At 39.5% G+C, this 23,995-nt stretch overlaps 1 protein-coding gene across 4 annotated transcripts in view; it reads left to right on the forward strand.

Moving 5' to 3' along the window:
* The window catches only part of Prkdc (protein kinase, DNA activated, catalytic polypeptide), a 204,796-nt gene that overhangs the window by 33,655 nt on the left and 147,146 nt on the right, over window positions 1-23,995 (forward strand). For all 4 annotated transcript variants that reach the window (XR_003951769.1, XM_006521861.4, XM_017316892.2 and 1 more), the window contains exons 16-25: window positions 1,159-1,311; window positions 2,871-2,983; window positions 3,341-3,500; window positions 4,182-4,268; window positions 5,806-5,925; window positions 7,105-7,264; window positions 13,039-13,145; window positions 16,261-16,351; window positions 18,174-18,334; window positions 19,164-19,313. Coding sequence is in view for 3 of the 4 variants with exons in the window: in XM_006521861.4 (XP_006521924.1) it covers window positions 1,159-1,311; window positions 2,871-2,983; window positions 3,341-3,500; window positions 4,182-4,268; window positions 5,806-5,925; window positions 7,105-7,264; window positions 13,039-13,145; window positions 16,261-16,351; window positions 18,174-18,334; window positions 19,164-19,313 (1,302 nt within the window). In the remaining variant the exon portion in view is untranslated. The remainder of the gene's footprint in view (window positions 1-1,158; window positions 1,312-2,870; window positions 2,984-3,340; window positions 3,501-4,181; window positions 4,269-5,805; window positions 5,926-7,104; window positions 7,265-13,038; window positions 13,146-16,260; window positions 16,352-18,173; window positions 18,335-19,163; window positions 19,314-23,995) is intronic.

The following is a 23,995-nucleotide window of genomic DNA, read 5'->3' on the forward strand; positions in this document are numbered from 1 at the left end:
TTGTTTTTGTTTTTTTTGAGACAGGGTTTCTCTGTATAGCTCTGGCTGTCTTGGAACTCACTCTCTAGTCCGGGCTAGCCTCGAACTCAGAAATCCACCTGCCTCTGCCTCTGCCTCTGCCTCTGCCTCTGCCTCTGCCTCTGCCTCTGCCTCTGCCTCTGCCTCTGCCTCTGCCTCTGCCTCTGCCTCTGCCTCTGCCTCTGCCTCTGCCTCTGCCTCTGCCTCTGCCTCTGCCTCTGCCTCTGCCTCTGCCTCTGCCTCTGCCTCTGCCTCTGCCTCTGCCTCTGCCTCTGCCTCTGCCTCTGCCTCTGCCTCTGCCTCTGCCTCTGCCTCTGCCTCTGCCTCTGCCTCTGCCTCTGCCTCTGCCTCTGCCTCTGCCTCTGCCTCTGCCTCTGCCTCTGCCTCTGCCTCTGCCTCTGCCTCTGCCTCTGCCTCTGCCTCTGCCTCTGCCTCTGCCTCTGCCTCTGCCTCTGCCTCTGCCTCTGCCTCTGCCTCTGCCTCTGCCTCTGCCTCTGCCTCTGCCTCTGCCTCTGCCTCTGCCTCTGCCTCTGCCTCTGCCTCTGCCTCTGCCTCTGCCTCTGCCTCTGCCTCTGCCTCTGCCTCTGCCTCTGCCTCTGCCTCTGCCTCTGCCTCTGCCTCTGCCTCTGCCTCTGCCTCTGCCTCTGCCTCTGCCTCTGCCTCTGCCTCCGCCTCCCAAGTGCTGGGATTAAAGGCGTGTGCCACCATTGCCCGGCGGTTATAGATGTCTTAGGGTTCCTGTTTCAATGATAAAACACCATGACCAAAAGCTACTTGGGGAGAAAAGCGTTTGTTTTGTTGTGTATTTCTATAGCATAGTCCATCCTTGATGAAGTCAGAACAGGGACCTGGAGACCCAAAGTGATTTCACCATTAATTAAGTGATTTCACCATTAATTAAGGCCATTAAGGCTGCTTAATAACTTGTTCCTCATGGCTTACTTTTTTTTCTTTTCATCCAGGACCACTTGCCCAAAGGTGGCATTGCCCACAGTTATCTGGGCTCTCTCACTATATCAGTTATCAATCAAGAAATAGCTCAAATACTTGCCTCTGAAGCATTGCTTCTGTGTCCCAAGTACTGGGATTAAAGGCATGTGCTACCACTGCCCTGCTGAAAGTTCTTTTCTTTATTTACAGGATTTTATTTTAGGAGATGAAACATTTCTCTTTGTGAACTCCTCCCTTAAAAGTCTGAATCATTTACTCTATGATGAATTTATAAGATCAGTTTTGAAGATTGTGGAAAAATTGGATCTTACACTGGAAAAACAGACTGTTGGAGAGCAGGAGGTTAGCAGAGCCTATCAATAACTTTGCATCATTCTAATACCAGCCCTTTGCATGCTCGGGACAATAGCACATCTTCAAGGGAAATTGGTTTCTTGGTGATGATCATGTGCCTTAGGTGCTTTTTTGTTGAACGTAATCCAATATATAGTATATGTTATCAGAAGAGTATTCAAAAAATGATTTATATGGTTAATGTGCTAAAATAATGTTTTTAGTCAGGTGTGGTGCTATTTGTGCTAACGACTTCTGAGAAGCTCATTCTGAGAAGATGATGAGTCCAAGGCAAGCTCACATTACCAAATAAAACTCTGCCTTAGCAAACCTGCATATGGCTAGCACCCATTGTAGTTAGCTCACAACCACCTGTAACTCCACCTACAGGGGATCCAGCATGGCCTCTACAGGCACCCACATACATGTAGTCTCTCTCTCTCTCTCTCTCTCTCTCTCTCTCCAGGCACCCACATACATGTAGTCTCTCTCTCCCTCTCTCTCTCTCTCTCTCTCTCTCTCTCTCACACACACACACACACACGCACACAAGTAAATGAATAAAAGTAAAAATAAATCTTAATTAAAAAAATAAGACCATTCACCTAAGGTAGACCAGACTTAGTGTCTTACTCTTGTAATTCTGGCACTGTAGAGATTGAGTTAGGAAATCTGCCATGAGTTCAAAGCCATCCTGAGCTGCATAGTGAGTTCTATGTCAGTATGTCCTTGCTTCAAAGCATACATAAACATATGCAAAAACAAACCTTCTGTAAAGATGCTTCCTGGAACCACGCTATATTTTTTCATTTCCTTGTTGTTTGACTTTAGAATTTGAGTACAAAAATTATATCTTATAACAGATTTGAGAATATGACCTTAAAACTATGGTAAAACTTAGCTGGGCATGGTCTTATATGTCTGTAATTCTGGATCTTAATGCTATGGAGGTCAAGGCCAGCCTGGACTATATAGCAAGTTTGAGGCTCATATGGCTACAGAATTACAGAGTAGGACCTTGTCTTTAAAAATACATAAATAGAATAAAATCATGTATTTTCCAAAAATAAGTATTTTTTGTTTGTCTTATTATGTATTATTCTTTTATCTATCAATTTGAAACTGATGCATCATTATTGATGTTTTCTCTTTTTTGAAGTTTGTCTCTGTCAAGATGCCATCATTATTTTAAAAAATGCAGCACTTCCCTTATGTTGACTCTATGTTGGCTTCCAATCCTTGGGAGGCAGAAGCGGTATGATTGCCATGAGTTCAGGGCGTAGCCTACTCTACAGAGTAAAACCTTGTCTTAAAAAAACTTTTCAAAATGGAAAGATAATGTTCTCCCCACCTATATTTTGTATTTGTTCCATTTTTTTTTCTTATAAGTTCTTTGGTTTTCTGCTTCTATTCCCATTCTTAAAATTCTTAAGGACTTGATTATGTCTTTCTCACTTTTGTGTTCTTTCTATATAAAGCCCTTCTGTATGATAGTTTCATTGGACACTTATTTGTTGAATGAATGATGTGGTAAATGAAACAGTTCTTGATCTGGGACAATTTTTCAGGATGGAAGCACTGCTGATGTCTGGGTGATCCCAACTTCAGATCCAGCAGCTAATTTGCACCCTGCTAAACCAAGTGATTTTTCAGCTCTCATTAACCTGGTGGAGTTTTGCAGGTACTTTGTAGAATTTTAATTATTTAAGAGTGAAAATCTGTTTAATAACTCAATAGAGAAGATATTTATATAAATGTAAGAGTTCAAATAGTAAATGATTTATAATCTAAAATTGCTTTTATAGATTTTTAAAGTATTTCTAGCAGTTTAGACTTAGCTTTTTGATTTTTTTGTATGTTTTTTCTGAAAAGTTAGAAGATCTCAGGCAGGAAAAAGAAGCATAAATATCCTTAAAGGTGCTGGAAAGTCTAAAAGTGTTGTAAGTGAAATTGTCTATTCCTTAATGTCTCATAGTTTTACAGCTTAATAAGAATTAATAGGATAAAACTTTCTTTCTTAAATATTTTGTCTTTATAGGGAGATTCTTCCTAGGAAACATGTAGGCTTTTTTGAGCCATGGGTGTACTCATTTGCATATGAGTTAATTTTGCAGTCTACACGATTGCCACTCATCAGTGGTTTCTACAAATTGCTTTCTATTGCAGTGAAAAATGCCAGGAAAATAAAATATTTTGAGGTAAGTGTTTCTTAGAAACCTGAACAGTTCTTGTGTTTCTTTTATAGCTTTTGTGTTTATAGAGTGCTTATGGAATATGTAGTTTTAAAGTCTAATTTTGATAATTAAAGAGAAAACTGGTTTGTGGATATTAATTAGAAGACTCTTAAAAAGCTAGTAACATTTTCTACTTTGATTATTAATCATCTGGATAATTATATAAGATTACCAACTCTTTAAAGTGATCCTGGGACCAAAATATTACTCTAGAATTCCCAGATTTTCTCAAGATTTAGCTAGTCAGAGACACTTCTGGGAGTCTACAAGACATCTATGTTACAAAACCTTCAAATGTCCTGGTGCCATGAAGTTTGGGGATGACTTAAGTTGTACAACTGAAGGTCCTATTCGTCGCACAAAAGCCTTGGGTGGAACCAATGTATTTTTTATTGGAAGATGAAGAAGGGTTAGAGTTGACCACTGCTTATGGCTTTGGGTAGTTCCTAACTTTTCCCCTTGTTCTGTTTCTACTTGGTATCTGTTGGAGTGCATCCTTGGAACTGAGTCTCCCCTCTCCTCCAAACTAGACTATGGCAACATGAAAAGGATTGATCTTCTGGAGAAAGATAGAGAACTGGGAGATGAGGGTGTGGAAGTTCTTGATTCTTGCTTGACATAATAATTTGCTCCTTTGATTGACAGGGAATCAGCCCAAAGAGTCTGAAACATTCTCCTGAAGATACAGAAAAGTATTCTTGCTTTGCTTTATTTGCAAAGTTTGGCAAAGAGGTAATATTTAAGTAACTTGTCTTAGTGTGTTACAGGGTCTTCTTAAATGGATGTTAAGTTTTAAAAGTTCTAATGATTATCAGCAACATGATCATATATATATATATACTTTTTTGAGTTTTGTATTTGCTCATTTGATTGAGATAGGGTCTCATTGTGCAGCCTTAGCTGGTTTGGAACTCACTATGTAGACCAGGTTATCCTCAAACTCATAGAGATCTGTTTGCCTCTGCCTTCTCAGTGCTAGGATCAAAGGTGTATGTCATCAGGCCAGCTTTTTTCCCCTTCAATTTTTGATGTAATACATTTCTTTATGTGTTTATGGATGCTCGTGTATCATGGTGCACATATGCATGTTAGAAGATAAAGTACAGGCGTTGGTTCTCTCATGTCAGTATGTGCTTCACAAACTCTGGTCAACAGTCTCCGTGGCAAGCTCAGTAATGCACTGACTCCCTGAGCTCTCTCTCTAGCCTTGGAAATTGGTTTCTTAAATTCAGGAGTGAGGTTTTGTTTCTACGCTTGATTGGTGGGTTGCACCCTGCTAAACCAAATGATTTTTCAGCTTTCATTAACCTGGTGGAGTTTTGCAGGTGTTTTGTGAAATTTTAATTATTTAAAACATTAAAATTATTGTAGTGGTGTTTTGTTTTGTTTAATTTTCTTATTGTCTGTGCATATCACACATGTGGAGGTCAGAAAACAATCTGCAAAAGCCAGTTTTCTTCCACACTGTGTGTCTCGGGCCAATCTCACTTTGTCAGACTTGATAGCAAGTGCTTTTACTTACTGAAGTATCGTTCTTGCTACTTTATGTGACAGGGTCTTGAAGTGTAGCCCAGGTGGTCCTTGAGCTTCTGTTCCTCTCTGCTCAGGTAGGCAAATATTGGGATGACATATTTGTCTTAGTAGTAAGGTCTTTTAAAAGCTTGACACAGGAAATCACTGCTTGAAAAATTGCTTAAATTATCAGGAAAATAATTCGTTTGAGTGATGATAACTCAAATATAATAACAATATATTGGCCTGTATTAATAAATAATTATTAATGATAATGGATTTCATTGTGACATTCTTTTTTTTGTTGTTGTTTTGGTTTTTTTCTGTTTTTCGAGACAGGTTTTCTCTGTGTAGCCCTGGCTGACCTGGAACTCACTGTAGACCAGGCTGGCCTCCAACTCAGAAATCCACCTGCCTCTGCCTCCCGAGTGCTGGGATTAAAGGCGTGCGCCACTACGCTCTGCTGAATCATTGTGACATTCTAGTATCTTCCAATAATGTACATTATCATATCTCACCCCTTCTCTTACTTTTATAAAACGTGGAAGCTTTATCTAGAAAGCTTTACCTAAAGGAGAATAAGAACTTAAATTAACTTTTTCTGGGAATTAGCATTTAGTTTTTAAGCAAGCGTAGTTATGACAAATAAAGTCTACATGCTTATTTTTCACATTTAAGAAGAGGCTGAATATTTTTAATTTTCAAATTGTAAACTATATTCTGAAACATAGCCTTTTGTGTGCTCTTTCTTGCTAAGGTATCAGTTAAAATGAAGCAATACAAGGATGAACTGTTGGCCTCTTGTTTAACCTTTGTTCTGTCCTTGCCACATGACATCATTGAACTTGATGTTAGAGCCTACGTTCCTGCATTGCAGGTAGGTGTGTTTTCTTGAGTTGACCCTTAACTTTGATCAGTACTTTGTTTCCTAGAATATATGGAAATGCCAAGTTAAAGCAGGTGCTCACTCAGTACTGAGCTTGAACACTTCCTAGCTGGTAGGTTTTTAATAACAGAAGTTCCTCTGTAAGATGAAAGGATGGACCATCCAGCGACTACCCCACCTGGAGATCCATCCCATAATCAGCCACCAAACCCAGACACTATTGCATATGCCAGCAAGATTTTGCTGAAGGGACCCTGATATAGCTCTCTCTTGTGAGGCTATGCCAGTGCCTGGCAAATACAGAAGTGGATGTTCACAGTCATCTACAGGATGGAACACAGGGCCCCCAATGAAGGAACTAGAGAAAGTATTCAAGGAGCTGAAGGGGTCTGCAACCCTATAGTTGGAAAAACAGTATGAGCTAACCAGTACCCCCAGAGCTCGTGTCTCTAGCTGCATATGTAGCAGAAGATGGACTAGTCAGCCATCATTGGTAAGCGAGACCCCTTGGTCTTGCAAACTTTATATGCCTCAGTACAGGGGAACACCAGGGCCAAGAAGTGGGAGTGGGTGGGTAGGGGAGCAGGGTGGGGGGAGGGTATAGCATTTGAAATGTAAATAAAGAAAATATCTAATTAAAAAAATGAATGAAAGCCTATTCTACTTCCAAGCTTATAAATTATTAATATAAGAACTACCTAAAATTATGATGTTGTATTTAGTACTATCATTTAAAAAGGCCTTGGTCTTTCAAAGAATATATGCCCCAGTACAGGGGAATGCCAGGGCCAGGAAGTGGGAGTATGTAGGTTGGGGAGCAGGGTAGGGGGCGGGTATAGGGGACTTTCAGAGAGGAAACTAGGAAAGGGGATAGATTGAAATGGAAATGAAGAAAATATCTAATAAAAAAAAAGTTGCTCTGCTCCTCCCCTAAAAATTGACCTGAGAATTGAGTCTTGCAATGGTTGAAAGCCTGCAGTAAATCCCCAGCCATGGACTGCTGTTGTTTGTTGTCCTCTGGTGTTTTGGACTATGTGCACTAACTTTAACAGTTTTTCGGGGCTAACAATAGAAAGTATATTAATTAGAAACAGTAAAAATAATTGATGGGGTTTTCTTTTTAAGTCTTAAATTCCTATTTCAATTTTCCCTGTTTGTATTGACATATAGATGGCTTTCAAGCTGGGCCTGAGCCATATGCCACTGGCAGAAATAGGTCTACATGCCCTTAAAGAGTGGTCAGTTCACATTGATAAGTCTATACTGCAGCCTTACTACAAAGACATTCTCCCCTGCCTTGATGGATATCTGAATACTTCAACCTTATCAGGTAAGTTTTACTGAAATTGGGAGGAGTAGCATAAATAAAATTGGGATGTGCTAATAAAGTTGATCTTGTATTTTTTTGAACTTGTAAAGTTCCATCACAGAATAATCAAAGTTTTTCTTTTAATTTGTTATTTCTTGGTTGATTTGTTAAAATTTTATAAACTGGAAGGAAAATGAAGCTTATTTGTTTGTGTCATCATGGCTGACAATTTGGCACTGGACAACTAATTGGTGCGCTTTTCCTTGGGAAGACGACTTCTACTCCCAGCTTTCCTTAGTTGCCTGTAGTTTTTTTTCTATAGGGTTGAGGTCATGCAGGTTTTTCTATATCCTAATTGTCATGTTCATTGGTGTCATCCTTGTTCAGCTAATGTTAAGACAATCATGTTGGTTAAGTCTTTGTGGGTATAGCTTCTGATCTATTCTGCTTGTTTTCTGAGGTGACAATTTTGGAATTTTGGTTTATTTTAAAAACACAGAAATATTATAAAAATACCTTTTCCTTTTAATCCCAGGTGTGAGAAATGGGGCTGCTTCAGATTGTCCACAGCAGCTGCTATGATGTGCCTCATGCTCTAGCAGGGGTGTGATTTTTGACAGCTGCAAATAGTTTCTGCAATTGTATGATGTTTGGAATACTGGGGACCGTTTGGCTGGTCTATAAATGCTAGGGCCGCCAAGAGTGCTGTGGGTTGTTGGTTGTTTTTGGTTTCGTTTAAGTAGTCATGTGCAAAGAAGAAACAAGAGGAAGAAAATGGACACTCTGATGGCAAAGATTGAACTTACCCCTAGGAACTCAACACTTCTAATCAGCAGGAAGTAGTCTTAACAATAATGTCACCACTTCCTTTCTGACCTTTGTCTTTATTCGGGGACCTCTTTCCTTTCCTCTCTGTCCTTTTTTCTCTCTTACCTAGTATTAGGGAGTTAAAGGGGTAGAGAAGGGTAGAAGAATGAAGAAACCACAAAATACCAAAGATGGGCTCCTACTTTCCTTTGGGTTTCTTGTTTGAGCTGTGTGCTTTTCAGTTCCATGTTCATTTCAGTTTGAGTCTTCAGTGTTTCTGTTTCTTGATTGAATTCTATTTTGAGTCTTGGATTATTTTTGTCATTTATATCAGGCTTACTTCTGTATTTTCTTGGGCATCACTCTGGGCATGTACTTAAGCTTATTCTCTCTGATTTCATTGAGCTGTCTATTTGTGTCTTCTTTAAAGGCTTCAAATTCCTTGATGAAGCTTAAGACATTCTGTGTCTTGGAGTTCATCTAGGTAATTCTCATTGGCAAGTATTTCTATAAGAGTGGTAGGTTTGAGAGAGAAGATAGGACTTATTTGTTCATATTGTTGGTATTCTTGAGATAAGAGCTGGGCATGTAGACTTTCTTTTTTAGTTCTGCATTATGAACAGAGCAGGTTGGGGTAGAAGAGAAAATGTGGAGCATGTTGGGTCTAGAGGTTAGAAATGGCTTTTGTGAATTGAAGTGAGGTGCACAGGTAGGCAGTACTTCATGATCTAGGCCTGGTGTTTGACAGAAGATAGGAGTGAGTAGAAAGGCTGGCTACAGTATGGGTTGGCCCTATGGGTTGGGAATTGGTAGAGTGGATCCAGGCCCAAACCTATATAGCTCTTTTTGCATTGAAGGCCCTGCAGAACATAGTAGGCTACTGCATTGGTTGTAGACCCATGCTATATATGTGAAAGTCAGGGTCACTCAACAGAGAACATCCTGGAGGAGAATATGGGAAGTCTGTGTATGAAGTGGGGGTGGTAGAGGTACCACAGAGTGATCTGTGAATGGGTGCGGGTAGGTCAGGTCCTGACAGAAGCTGAGGGGTCAGCTGGTGTGCAGGTATAGGTGGGTGGCCAGACTAGGCTATGGAACCCAGGCTAGATCTGGCTGGTTTCTGAACAATGATTCGAGAGTGGTAGGGACTATTCACAAGGCTAGACCCTGAAGGAGGACATGGGAAATAGGGGTGTGGAGTGGGGTGGTGGAGGTGTGAGCAGATGCAGGTTAGGCGGATTCTGGTACAAACCTAGAACTTGGTTGAGGTGAAGGAGGACCTAATGGGACAAGTCCAGAACATGGCGTGTGGGACTCTGTGGAACCTTAGCAGTCCTCATTTGGTGCTACTGTTTCAGAAGGTTTAGAAGATGCAATCTTGATTGAGGTTAGTTCTTCCCTGGGGTTGGCCTCTGAAAGTTTTATAGCTTTGGCCTAATTCCAGTTTGCTCTCTTTCCTTTATGCTTGTGGCTGAGATGTTATTTCTCAGCTTCCTGCTCCATCCATGCTGCTATGGTTTCTTGCCATAACACACTCATCACTCTGGAATCAGAGCTTAAATAAACTCTTTTATTAGTTGCTTAGTAATGGTATTTATCACAGTAACAGCAAAGTAACTTAGTCCCTAACTGGTCAGCAGCCCTAAACCCAAACACATTGTCTCCACCCATTGTTGGGGTCACAAACCACATGGACACTGATGTCAGTCAGATAGGGATAGTTTATGTGCCTCAGGACTGACCAAGGGTTACAGATCCAGACTGGAGAGCTGCTTGTAATCATGAGTTAAGATCCTACAAGGGTTTTTTGTATTTTTTGTTTTTGTGTTTTGTTTTGTTTTTGTTTTTCCAGACAGGGTTTCTCTGTGTAGCCCTGGCTGTCCGGGAACTCACTCTGTAGACCAGGCTGGCCTTGGCAGAAATTCGCCTGCCTCTGCCTCCCGAGTGCTGGGATTAAAGCCGTGCACCATCATGCCCGGCCTATCCTACAAGGTTTTTGTTTGTTTGTTTGTTTTTTTCTTTTCTTTGTTTTTCTTTTAGTTTCTTTTTCCTACAAGGTTTTTAAGCCTAAAATCCACAAACATCAGGGCCAAGTTATTCTGCCAATCAGGACTTAGGGATAGCAGATTTTCTTAGGAACACGCCTTTGTTGTACACTTGTCTTGCTCCCATTGGTTGGGGAGTATGCAACTGTGGAAGGGGACTTGCTTTGTCTAACATTTATGCCTTAATTTGCCAACCAGGATGTTAGTCACCCACGTACATGTCTCTGCCAGGTAGGATGCCAGTTCCCAGGGAGGTCTTGGGAACTTAAGCTTTACTCAACCCCTACTCAAAATGAGAGTCTTATTCAGAATAGATGCAGGTGTCTCTCTTTTATTAGGGTCCATCCTAGGAGCAGCTTATAAAGGCTTATTAAGGTTGGCTCAGGTCTAAGCTTATTGTGGGTAACTATACAAAGCAGTTCTACTGTTTCCTATTATGATTGATTTCTGAGGGCATAGAACATAACAGAATATGTAACCAACTTGCACATGAGAAAGTTTCCTAGTAAAAGCAGAAGCAATGTGAGAAAACATCTTTATAATTTTATTAATAGCACAAAATGGCAGGCTAATCAGGTAGCAGTTATCTAGGCCTTAACTATGACCAGCTTCCAAGACATAAGAAAAAATCAAAATAAAAAAAAATCAATTTAAGAACTAGGGAAACCAAGGTAATGGCAATCAGGAATTTTGAGAGCCAAAAATTTGCTGAACTAAACCATACACACCATGCAACTTATAAACTACTGATAAATAACTTCATGGCTGTAGAATGAGCATCTAGGCAATAGAAAATCCACATATATCAAAGATTTTATTTAACTCAGTAGTTAATGATGAGAGAAACAAATGGATGTTACAACTGGTTTCCATAACCTGAATCTTAAAAAAAAAAATCTGTAACTTTTTAAATTCATTTGTGAACTCGAGGATGATGGCTTGCACACCTTTAATCCCAGCATTCAAGAGGCAGAGGCCAACAGATCTCTGAGTTTGAGGATCGCCTTGTCTGCAGAATGAGTTCCAGGACAGCTAAGGGCCACATGAGAAACCCTGTCTTGATAAACAACAACCACAAAACAAAACAAAACTGTATTTGTGTCAAAGCTTCATAAGGAACAATATTACCATTTTTTAAAATGTTTATTAAAATGAGTGAATTCTTTCTTTCCACCATGTGGGTCCAAAGGATTAAACTCAGGTCATCAGGCTTGGCAGCAAGATACACACAAGCTATCTTAGCTGTCCATACTTCGTCTTACAGCATCCTCCCTTGAAGTATTGTAAGGCAGTAATAAATAAATAAAATATATAAATGGAAACCTTTCCTGAATAACTTAGATCTAAGCTGCCAACCTTCAATATACATTTCCTACATCAAAGTTGTAGCTGTACTTAACCCTGGTACAAGTGGGATTGACATTTACTCTTTAGATTCTTTAAGGACTTGTATTTATAAACATTTTTATATATTAGTTACTTTAAGCATGTTAAGTTACATGTCCATTTGGGTTTTTCTAATGTTTTCTCATGATTAGATTTGTTGGTGTTCAGGAATTGCCACACCAACCATACGAATTACTGATCTCAGTTAAGTAAAAATAGTTTATTGAGGAGAGACTGAAAGAAAGGCCATCCAGAGACTGACCCACTTGGGGAATCCATCCCATATACAGACACCAAACTCAGACACTATTGTGGATGCCAAGAAGTTCTTGCTGACAGGAGCCAGATATAGCTGTCTCCTGAGAGGCTCTTTCAAAGCCTGGCAAATACAGAGGCAGGTGCTCGCAGTCAACCATTGAACTGAGCATGGGGTCTCCGTTGGAAGAGTTTCCCTGGAAACACAGCTTTAAGTTACCCTCAAATTCCATGTTCCAATGTGGAAGCCGTTTTACACAGGTTTTATAGTTTTATGGTACTGAGAAAGTCCTTCAAGGCGTTTAAAATACATTGATGGGTACACCAGAGAGGTAGGCACAAAGAGGTGGGAGAAGATTCCTTATAGTCTCAAGATGCCTTCAGATGGCATTCTTGGCTTTGGATTGGTAGGAACTAGTTGCAAATGTTCTAAGAGGTTTTTATCTATTGTCACAAGATAGTACTTCTAAGGTGGGCAAGGAATAACAGTTCTAGAGGGCCAGAACTAACCAGTCTCTCGACCTGCAGCATTCCAACGTCTCCACAGTACTGGCATTCTAATACACCAGCCAGACTCTATGGAGAGTTTCTATTCACTGTCTCTACCACCAAGTAAAATAAAGTAAAATTTTAGGACAAACACTGTAAATACTATTGTTCTTCATGAAAACTTTCCTCATAATAGCTTTAGTGTTTATTCATTCATAGTTCTTCCTGAGTTGTTTATGATTGTGATAGTTATAGAATGATAGTTTTTGCTTCCGTTACTCTTTTTTTTTTTAAAGATGTATTTATTTTATGTATGTGACTACACTGTATCTGTCTTCAGACACACCAGAAGAGGGCATCATTTCCCATTACAGATGGTTGTGAGCCACCATGTCGTTGCTAGGAACTGAACTCAGGACCTCTGGAAGAGCAGTCAGTGCTCTTACCCGTCGAGCCATCTCTCCAGCCCACTTCTATTACTCTTTTTACTCGATTTGACATTCTTCTAGAAGAAATGACTTTCCTTTTCCATCCCAGTAGAAACTTAAGAAATCTCATGTTTTCAAGGATTTGATTATGAGGCTTGGCTTGTCACAGGTTTGGCTTGTGTCTAAGGTTGGAAGGACTAAGTCTTAATACCACAAAATGGTTCAGTCTCTTAAGTGTAGCTTACCCAAGCCCAGAGTGACTTCTTTTGTGTTCCATAATTTTTTGTTTTGAAATCATAGTTTAAATAACCAAGACTTCAGTGTTCCTATTTCATAATGTGGTGTAAATGTTGCTTAAAATGTTTTTCTTGTTGACTGCCCACAGATGAAACCAAGAGCCACTGGGGATTGTCTGCACTTTCTCGGGCTGCCCAGAAGGGATTTAATAGACATGTAGTGAAGCATCTAAAAAGGACTAGAAATAGTTCGCCTGTAAGAAATCCTTTCCTTATTCTTTACCTTAAGTAATTCAGAGATTAACTTATGACAATTTAAAAATCTTCATTTAAATGTTAGTTGTTTTGCATACAAATTTAGAGTATGACCTAGAAATAATTTTGGTATCTTTTCAGCAATGAAAGCACCTGACATTAACTATTTGGCTTCCTGTCTTGGTTGTGCTTTCTTCGCTGTCCCTGCTTTGCACAGCGAAGGGAGTTGTGGTTCACATTCAGTATGATGGGGCTGAACTGATGCGTCCTTCCCGATGTGTGCGCACCAGGCTGAACTCACTCCCCTTTTCCTGGATGGTGATTTGCATCCTTCCTTGCTTGCTTTGTGCTTTTGTTGATATTATCTTGGCTAGGTGGTTGTTTGTTGTTGTTGTTTTTTTTTCTCTCAATTTATTGTAGGTTAGGATCAGAAAAATATAAAGAAAATTAATTTAGTTTGGAAAAAGTATTTTTTGCTTGAAATCATAATAAAAAAATTGTAAAGCTGAGCGTTGCAAACTAAAAATTCTTGGATATTTATATTTAGTTTTGGAAGTTTTTGATTGAAAGACTAGATAAAACTAGAAATAGTTTCTTGAGGCTTTTGAATAATTTTATCATATTTAAACAGTGGTATAAAATTACTTAAATATATATCAAGATTTGTAAACAAAACTTCTTTATAGATACACAATATCTGTTTCCTAAGCATGGATGCAAGGCCTAAACCTTGTTGTGAAGAGACACTATGACCAAGGCAACTCTTGTGAAAGAAAGCATCTAATTGAGGGCTTGCTTATAGTTTCAAAGGTTTAGTCTGTTATCACTGTGGCAGGGAGCATGGTGCCATGGAGGCATGACTCATCTTTGTGATGAGACAGGATGCATACTTAGACAGGCCTGCACTCCTACAGAGGCTGCCTGGCAGAATACTCCTAGGTCATACCTTAAATGGTATGCTGAAATCCCCACTTTTTTCATGGTCACTGTGTGTCCTAGTTTGCTTTCTGTTGGTGTGATAAAATGCAGACCAAACCAACTTGGGGTGTTATAGAAATCAGGCTCTTCAGAAACCAAGCAGCACTCAGAACTGGAGAGCTCACTGCGTTCCCAGCCCTGTTGTGGGCCTGAAACATAGATAGCTCTTGTTTTGTAGATAGTAACTTCTATCCTCACTTGCAGTTTTGTTTTTTGTTTTGTTTTTTTTTTTTTAAATAGTTTCTCTGGTTTGAGTAACAACAGTGCTGAAATCCCTGTCTCCTTCAGTGTCTAAGGGTGGTTTCATGACCTCTGAAGGGAAGTTTCCCTTCATGTTTAATCCTGTTTACAGAAGCAAATGGTATGGGACATTCTTTCTTTAGCAACAAGATCAGTTTCTATGTCAACCATTTCTTACCTTTGTTCGCACTTGCTTTTTCAAGATAGAGCAAGGGGATTCAGCGGAAACAAGCAGGAGTACAACAAGCTGAGCCCAGTAAAATTTCTAAAAATAAAAAAAAATAATAATAAATACAAACAAAGGGAAAAAAAAGTTCTACAGCCCTCAGGCAGTGGATTGTAGAGGCAAGCAGTACATTATGTTAGGTGCATATTAAAATAATTGCTTAATGTATATTTTTCTTTCTTCAGTGGGAAGAAAGGGTTTTGGACATACAGGTTTAAGTTCATCATCAGTGGAAGCCAGTTCCTACCAGAGGCATGAACTGAAGCAGAAAACCTGCTTATGACTTACTCTTTATACCTTTCTGAGTTTGCTTTCTCATATATCCCAAGAACATGTACCTAAGGGTAGCACCACCCACAGTGTGCTGGGTCCTCCCACATTAAACATTTAGTCAAGAAAATGCCCCACAGACATGCCCACGGGACAGCACTATCCAGCAAATGCCCCACAGACAGGCCCACGGGACAGCACTATCCAGCAAACGCCCCACAGACATGTCCACGGGACAGCACTATCCAGCAAACGCCCCACAGACATGCCCACGGGACAGCACTATCCAGCAAACGCCCCACAGACAGGCCCACAGGACAGCACTATCCAGCAAACGCCCCACAGACATGCCCACGGGACAGCACTATCCAGCAAAGAAAATGCCCCACAGACAGGCCCACGGGACAGCACTATCCAGCAAACGCCCCACAGACAGGCCCACAGGACAGCACTATCTAGCGAACGCCCCAGTTGAAGTTCCCTTTCCCAGGTTATTTGGATTTGTGTCTGAATTTGACCAACATTTTCCCTCAATGAATGAAGACAGCCGTTCTTCTCAAGGGAAATATCTACTAACACACAAGTATTACAATGAGTGTGGTAGCTGATACATATCCTTTTCACGAGATTGGTGATAATAACAACAAATGTCATTTTAGGCATCTGCAATGAAACATGTCAACATCTGGAAAACCTGCTTGCTCTACTGAACCAGTATTTTCAGATGAGCAATGCATGATTGTAAAAAAAAAAAAAAAAAAAAAAACAAAGAAAAAAAACCCAAAATCCATTTAAAGTGTAAATTAAATGAATTTAGCATCTTAGAGCATATGTAAAAGTTCATTGATAAGGCTTCGAATTCTACCTTATATGATTTGAAGGATAATTAGTTAACTAAGATGACTACAGAGTGCTGCTTCTCTTCTACCTACACCCATGCATGAGCTCTGTGACTCCTTGGAAGATAACTAGAGCCTTTGTATTAATAGGAAGCAGATCCACTCTTCTGAGGGTTTTTGGTTTGAAAAAACTAATTTTCATAAAAGTATGTTGTTTTTAGTATAACATTGGGTTGGCATTATTTAAGTGATACCTTTTAAAAGTTTGAGTTACTAATGTAGTATTTAGGAGTGTGTCCCATAGAACCAAAAGTGCTTTGCGAGTTCTTGGTACTTCTTTAGAGTTCAAAGGTTTTCCCCAAAACTTTGGGGCTGCTGGCTTATGCTGGATACCCATCTATGACATTGGAAGAGTTTTATCTTGTAAGGTTTCTCAGTAGCATTGATAGTACTATTGTATAGAAATTACATAACTGTTAGGAGATATTAACAATAGGTAATCTTTCCTCTTCACTTTAATTTTAAACTCATTTTTCATGTTTATCAACTGAACACATTTTCAGGATGAAGCACTGTCCTTAGAAGAGATAAGAATTAAAGTAGTACAAATACTTGGCTCTCTGGGAGGACAAATAAACAAAAGCCTTGTAACAGGTAAGCCTCTTCCTAAGGCAGCCCTGTAGAGTTGTAGTCTGTGCTGGGAGTTACCTGTGAGCCTGTTTACTTCTCACCAGCTCTTCTAGCACGCTTCTGATGCTGTCAGAGTCACGGGGCAGTGACAGCCTGTGCTCATACGTGCTGTGCCCAGTTCTGTATTATTGCCACTGCTGTCCTGAGCATCACTTTGGGCTACCAGAGCATAGTATTTATTGTATATCAGATTTCCTCAAAACTGATCAGATTCCCTTTGCCCTGTCTGGTCACCTTCAGAATCTGAAGTCATACTTTGTACTTTTTAAAACTAGTTGGAGCCTCAAGTTGATCAGCTCAAGAGACTTTGTGTCTTCTTCTCTTCTGACAAGAATGAACTATGGAAACCCAGACTGGATGGCCTGGACATGCTATACAGACTAGTCAGGCTCCAAACTTAGAAAGATCTGCCTGTTTCTAGCTCTTGGGTGCTTGCATTAGAGGGGGTGCAACCATGCTGGGCTATCAAAGACCTTTTAATCTTGGCAGATGGCACCCACCTTCTGGCCTTAGGCTGAGGGACAGCACCCCCAGCAGCAGTCCTGTGTAAGAACACTAAACTTAATATTCTTGGTTTTCTTGTTTTTTTTCTTTACATTTTTTTTAGATTTATTAATTTTACATGTTTTGCCTGAATGTCTATATGTGCACCACATTAGCGCCTGGTATCATGGAGGTCAGAAGAGGGCATCTGATCCTCTGGATCTGCAGTTAGAGATGGTTGTGAACCACAGTGCAGGTGCTGGGAAGCAAACGAAGGACCTCTGCAAGATCAACAAGTGCTTTCAACCACTGAGCTTAATATTTTAATATGTGGATGTTTTTAGAGTGTTTTTATATTAGAAAATCTCAGCTGTCTTTACTTTTGAAGTTTGGTGTTAACTGGAGACTTTTAGCTATTTGAGAAATTAGAACCTATACTCGGAAAGTATTTTCAAAAGAAGATTTTGGTGGTGTTTGCTTGTATGTGTGCATGCACAGGTACATGTGCATATGGAAGCCTGAGGCGGATGTCAGGAGTCTTACTCTCCACCTTATTCTTTGAGGCAAGATCTCTCAGTTGAACTAAGGGCCTGCCTGTATATCTAGGCTGCCATGTTCACCCAGTATGTACTTGTTGTCTTGCAATCTGAGCTTTGGTTCTAAAGCATGTATGGAAAACACTGATCCACTAAGCAACCTTCCTAATCCCTTTGAAAGAGGAGATATGTTTTTGTTGAGAAAAGGTCATCAGGGGCTGGAGAGATGGCTCAGTGGTTAAGAGCACTGACTGCCCTTCCAGAGGTCCTGAGCTCAATTCCCAGCAACCACATGGTGGCTCACAACCATCTGTAATGGGATCCGATGCCCTCTTCTGGTGTGTCTGAAGACAGCTATAGCGTACTCATAAACATAAATAAATCTTTAAAAGGAGAGAGAGAGGAAAGGTTATCAGTAATCTTGGCTGGCCCAGAGCTTACACAGGACGTCCCTGCTCCTGCCTCCCAGTGCTAGAATTAAAGGCATGGTACCACAGCTGGCAAAAAGGAGATTTTTTTTTTTCAAATATACTTATTATTTTCTACCCTGTTTTAAGTAGCTGTCACTGAATTTGCATATTTCTATTGAATAATAGTTTTAGTTAACTTAAATTTAGAAGTAACAGCTTCAGGGGTTTTCATATTCTTGCATAACTAAAGCAGAAAAAAGGAAAGAAAAAATGCTTTAAAAGTACCCTAATTTAGCTAATGAGCTGTAAGAGACAAGATCTTGAATTAAAAGCACTCTTCTAACACTTTTTCATCAGCTACATCCGGAGAAAGGATGAAGAAGTACGTGGCGTGGGATGCGGAGAGAAGACTCAGCTTTGCAGTGCCCTTCAGAGAGATGAAGCCTGTCATTTATCTGGATGTCTTTCTGCCTCGGGTCACTGAATTGGCTCTTTCTGCTAGCGACCGACAAACTAAAGTATTTCCTGCTTCATTTTATTCACTGTTTATATTTTATTTCTTTAAAAACATTAACATGTTGGTTGAGAAACAGACACTATGTATTAGCTCTTCTAATATTACTTTTAAATGTTTTCAGAAATGGATATCATTGATTGATGAAAATTAAGTATAAATCCTCATAATAAATAATAACCTCTAACAGAAAATGCAGTGCAAAGTATGTTTAAAAATAATATTTGGGAAGAGTTTGATTATTACCTTAACTTTAGCTACTGGGGACATATAATCTCAGATGTTACCACTAATACGTAAATTTTTAATGTGCTTCCAAAATGTACTTACTAAAGTGATAATTTACAAATGAAGCCAGGATGTATAGTCTATACTGTGTGAAATATACTTCATATGAATGTATTGCCTTCAGAGTCTGAAGGGTTTTTTTCGTTTTTTGTTTTTAATTTATTTATTATATACACTGTAGCTGTCTTCAGACACACCAGAAGAGGGCATCAGACCCCATTACAGATGGTTGTGAGCCACCATGTGGTTGCTGGGATTTGAACTCAGGACCTTTGGAAGAGCAATCAGCGCTCTTAACCACTGAGCAATCTCGCCAGCCGGAATCTGAAGTTTTTAAATTTCAATTCTTAACTCTTGGATAAAAATTAAAGTGAATGCAAGTATCAATTATATATAAAAACTAGTATTTCTAGGTTTTTTATTTGGAGTATGTAGTAGTTCCCATAATCAGTTTTTTCTCTTAAATGCCGAATTAAAGAAAAAATTTGCAAATATTCTTTTGTAAATGTGGTAAGCAAAGCTTTGTTGAACTTGGTGCCTTTTAGGTAGCAGCTTGTGAACTGTTACACAGCATGGTTATGTTTATGTTGGGAAGAGCGACTCAGATGCCTGAAGGTCAGGGGTTGCCGCCCATGTACCAGCTTTATAAGCACACGTTTCCTGTGCTGCTTCAACTTGCGTGTGATGTGGATCAAGTAAGTACGTGATTAGGATCTACACAGTTGTAAAATCCCTAAGAAAATATGATCTCAAACTGGGCACGGTCATACACTCCTGTAATCCCAGAGCTTGGGAGAGACAGAGGATTGAAGAAATTGCGGGGCAAACACCAAAAGAAAAAAAGGTGTTTTCATTAGAAGTCACTGCTGCCTTCCTGCTACAGTCTGAGGTACTTGGTCCAGTGACCCAGGGATTAGAACCTTTTTTATGTTACATGTTACTATTTTGGGGAGGGGCAGGTTTTGAGATAGGATTTCTCTGTGAAGCCATGGCTGTCCTGGACCTCATTTATAGACAGGCTCACCTTAAACTCAGAGATCTGTCTGCCTGTGCCTCCCAAGATTAAAGCCATGCCTGAGTGACTGTGACCTGCTACACTTTAAAATTTTTTTATTTTAATTTACTTCGTTATTTTTATTGAAAATAGAGTTTTTTCAAATAATATTCTCTATTTATAGTTTCCCCTCCCCTAATTCTTTCCAGACCCTTCACATCCACCCAAATTCATACCCTTTCTATCTCATTAGAAAATAGGCATCTTTTAAAAAGAAAATAGTCATAAAATAAGATAAAATACAAACTAATATACCAAGATAGGCCAAAACCAAAACCAACCAACCAACCAAAGAACCTGGAAAAATTATAGATCCAGACATAAAGATACATACATAGAAATCTTATAAAAGAAAATTTAAAAGCCTTATATCTGAGCTTGTTTTTGTGTTGGCTATCTTGCTGGGACCTGCCCTTAAATGTGGTTTTGTATCCAATGAAACTTCATTGGAGGAAGTAATTGTTCCTTTTTGAGCAGTTATCAATTGAAGAGAGTTTCTGAGTTGGGGCTGCGTCTGCTTACCCCTCCGCACTGGGAACTTATCTGACTTAGATACATGCAGGCCCTGTGCATGTTGCCAAAGTCTCTGCAAGTAAAGATGGGTATCAGTCCTGTGTTTTCTGTTGCCTCTGGCTCCTAAATCCTTTCCACCTCCTCTTGCACAGATCCCGGGCCCTAAGAGGAGAGATTTGATGGATATATGCTACTTAAGACTTAGTGTTCCAATGTCTCTTGCTCTCTACAGATTGTCCAGTTGTGGACCTCTTGCATTTGTTTCCATCTGCTGCAGGAGGAAGCTTCTCTGATGATAGCTAAGCAAGAGTAATCTATGAATATAGATAGCATAATGTCATTAGGAGTCATTTTATTGCTACATTATTCCTTTAGCAGAACAATAGGCCCTTGGCTTCTCAAGTTTCAAGTTTTCAGCTATCTGAGCAGTGTTAGGAATGTATTCGATCTCATGGAATGGGCTTTAAATATAATCAGATAGTGGTTGCTCCAACATCTTTTTTGAACTCTAGCACCAGTGTATTTTGTGAGCAGGTCACCATTGTAGATTGAAGGGTTTGTAGTTGGGTTGGTGTTTACTGTTCTCCAGTGGCGTGTAGAGTACTTTCCAGTACCACGAACACTAGTTTCTAGCTGTGAAGGCTCTAGCTAGACCCCAGTTTAACTTCTCCATGTTCAGTGAGTTGTCTAAGTGTTGACTTCAGCAGGAGGGCTTTATCATTAGTTTCTAGAAAGCAACCAATAGCCTTGGCAATAGCCTGCATTGTTTGAGGGTTCCCATAGTACATAGCAGCTTGGCCAACAACTATGTAGATGTAATTCATTCCCAGTACTGGAAGCGTCACATGGTGACATCTATTTGGGGCTTTGTTTCACCTGTTATTTGCCAATTTTCTTTAAATTGCCTTCATATATGTATATATTTTAGGAAGCATAATGTATTAGGTTTCCATATGACCCCACAAGTAGCTCTTAGTTTTAGCTGTCCCTTCCTGTATTCCTTCCTTTCCCCTCCTCTTCCTTTCCCCCTCCCTGTATGTTCCTCCCATTCTAGTCAACTTGTGTGTGGTTAACCTCTTTTGATTGGAGTTTTCCTTCTAGTACCTTCTGTAGGGCTGGATTTGTAGATATTTCTTAAATGGGGTTTTATCATAGAATGTCTTGTTTTTCTATCTATGGTTATTGAAAATTTTACTGGGTGTAGTAGTCTGGATTGGCCTGTGTTCATTCGTCCGTCCCCCCCCCCCCCTCTCTCTCTTTGGTTTTGGTTTTTCGAGACAGGGTTTCTCTGTGTAGCCCTGGCTGTCCTGGAACTCACTCTGTAGACCAGGCTGGCCTTGAACTCAAATTCGCCTGCCTCTGCCTCCCAAGTGCTGGGATTTAAGGTGTGTGCCACCACTGCTCGGCTTTTTCTTTTTCTTTTTTTTTTTTCTTTTCTTATTTTCTTTTCTTTTTATTTTTTTTATTCTTGATCTTTCTAAGACCACGAAGGGGTGTAGAATTTTGACAAATGCTTTTTCAGCATCTAATGAGATGATCTTTTGTTTTTTTTCCCCTTTGAGTTTGTTTATTTAGTGGATTACATTGATGGATTTCCATATATTGAACCATACCTGCACCCCTGGGATGAAGCCTAGTTGATCGTGGTGAATGATCTGTTTTGTTAAATATTAATATTTAATTGCTTTATGTTTTCAGTGTTTCAAGGTTAGAATTCATTTTTGTGGAAAGGCCTATTTGTTCTTAAGGAGTTCCAACTTTACTGTTAATATACACTATATTGTTCCTTGACGTTTTGTGCCAGAATATTTTTGATTTAACATTTACTTGAACAATATATGCATTTCTTCTATCTTGTCTTCAATGCCTGTGATTCTCCCATCTTCTGTATTCTGTTAGTGAAGCTTGCCACTGTGGTTTTTGTTTGAGTTTTAAAATTTCCAGATATTTCTCAGTTTGGATTTTCTTTATTGACTCTATTTTGACAGTCAGACTTTGAGTGGTTTTATTTATTTCCTTCTAGTATTGGTTTTTTCATAGAATTTTTTTTAAAGGTCACAGAATAACTTTATTGATTAACTTTCAAATACATTTCCAAACAATCTATATTTTCTTGGATATTTTACGATGACAGAAAGCATTGGTGTTTTAGATACCTAAAGCTGTTGGGTTGGTATTTTATTGCTACAACCAAATACAGGGAAAAAAATAGTCTAGCTGGAGACAGCATTTGTATTTGAGACTAGTCACTACTAGGTACTGGTCCTGTCATCATTGCTGAGGTCATGAGTTCTTAATAATATCTATGCATTGAACTAGACAAATTTCTAGTATCTGCATTTTATTTTTAAATAAAAAACTATAGACTGCATTTTATTTTTTAATCAGCCAGCTTACTAGTTTGCAATGTCAAAGACCTTAAGAGTACAGAATTTTGTTTTCCATCCGCAAATAGATTTTTGAACACATATGTATTATATAAGTGCAAATAAAATATAACTTTTGAACTAATTGTACAAGTTTGACTGAAATGTACTTTACCAAGAATGTGCTAATGTTGAAATATGGACAACCTTATCCTACTTCCTAGTTTTGTAAACAAACTTCATTACTTTCATAAACTTTATTATAAATAACAAACTTTATTACTATGCCCTTTGTGACATGAACTTGCCCTTCATTCATATACTGCCTCACAAAGATAGGTAGTTGAGAAAGAAATTATAATACAACAAAGCTTAAAAACATAACTGTCCTGGCAGGAGTGAACATTTTTGTTTTACACAGATTGTAAGCATTATTTTTATTATTTTTGTTTTGATTGGATATTTTCTTTATTTACATTTAAAATATTTTCCCTTTTCCAGGTCTCTCCTTCAGAAACCCCCTACCTCATCCCCCCTCCCCCTGCCTCTCTGAAGGTGTTTCCCTCCCATCTTCCTGGCCTGGCATTCCCCTACACTGAGGCACTGAACACTCTCAGGCCTAAAGTCCTCTCCTCCCACTGATGTCCAACAAGGCCATCCTCTGTCACATATGTGGCCAGCACTATGGATCACTCCATGTGTATTCTTTAGTTGTTGGTCCAGTCCACGGGAGCTCTGATGGGGGGGGGGGGTTGGAACACTGTTGACACTGTTGCTTCCTCCATGGGGCTGCAAACCCCTCAGCTCCTTCAGTCCCTTCTCCAACTTCTCTATCAGGGACCCCCAGCTCAGTCCAGTTGTTGGCTAAAAACTTCTACCTCTGTCTTTGTAAGGCTCTGGGAGAGCCCCTCAGGAGACAGCCATATCAGGTTTCCATTAGCAAGCACTTCCTGGCATCCACAAGAACATCCCGGTTTGATGGCCTTTCCTTCAGTCTCTGTTCCACACTTTGTCTCCATATTTCCTCCTGTGAATATTTTGTTCACCCTTCTAAAAAGCACTGAAGCATCAACATTTTGGTCTTCTGTCTTCTAAGGCTTCTTAGCTATGTGAATTGAATCTTGGGTGTCCTGACTTTTGGGATAATATCTACTTACCTGTGAGAACATACTGTGTTTGTTCCTTTGTGACTGAGTCACCTCACTCAGGATGATATTCCTTTTTTTTTTAATATTTTTTATTATTATGTGTTTTCCTCAATTACATTTAGAATGCTATCCCAAAAGTCCCCCATACCCTCCCCCCAGGATGATATTCTTATGTTCCATTCATTTGCCTGTAAATTCCATGAAGTAGTTGTTTTTAATAGCTTAGTAGTACTCCATTGTTTAAATGTACCACATTTTCTGTATCCATTCCTCTGTTGAGGGGCATCTGGGTTCTT

This window comes from Mus musculus, chromosome 16 (genome assembly GCF_000001635.26).
Source record: "Mus musculus strain C57BL/6J chromosome 16, GRCm38.p6 C57BL/6J".
Classification (NCBI taxonomy): Eukaryota; Metazoa; Chordata; class Mammalia; order Rodentia; family Muridae; genus Mus; species Mus musculus.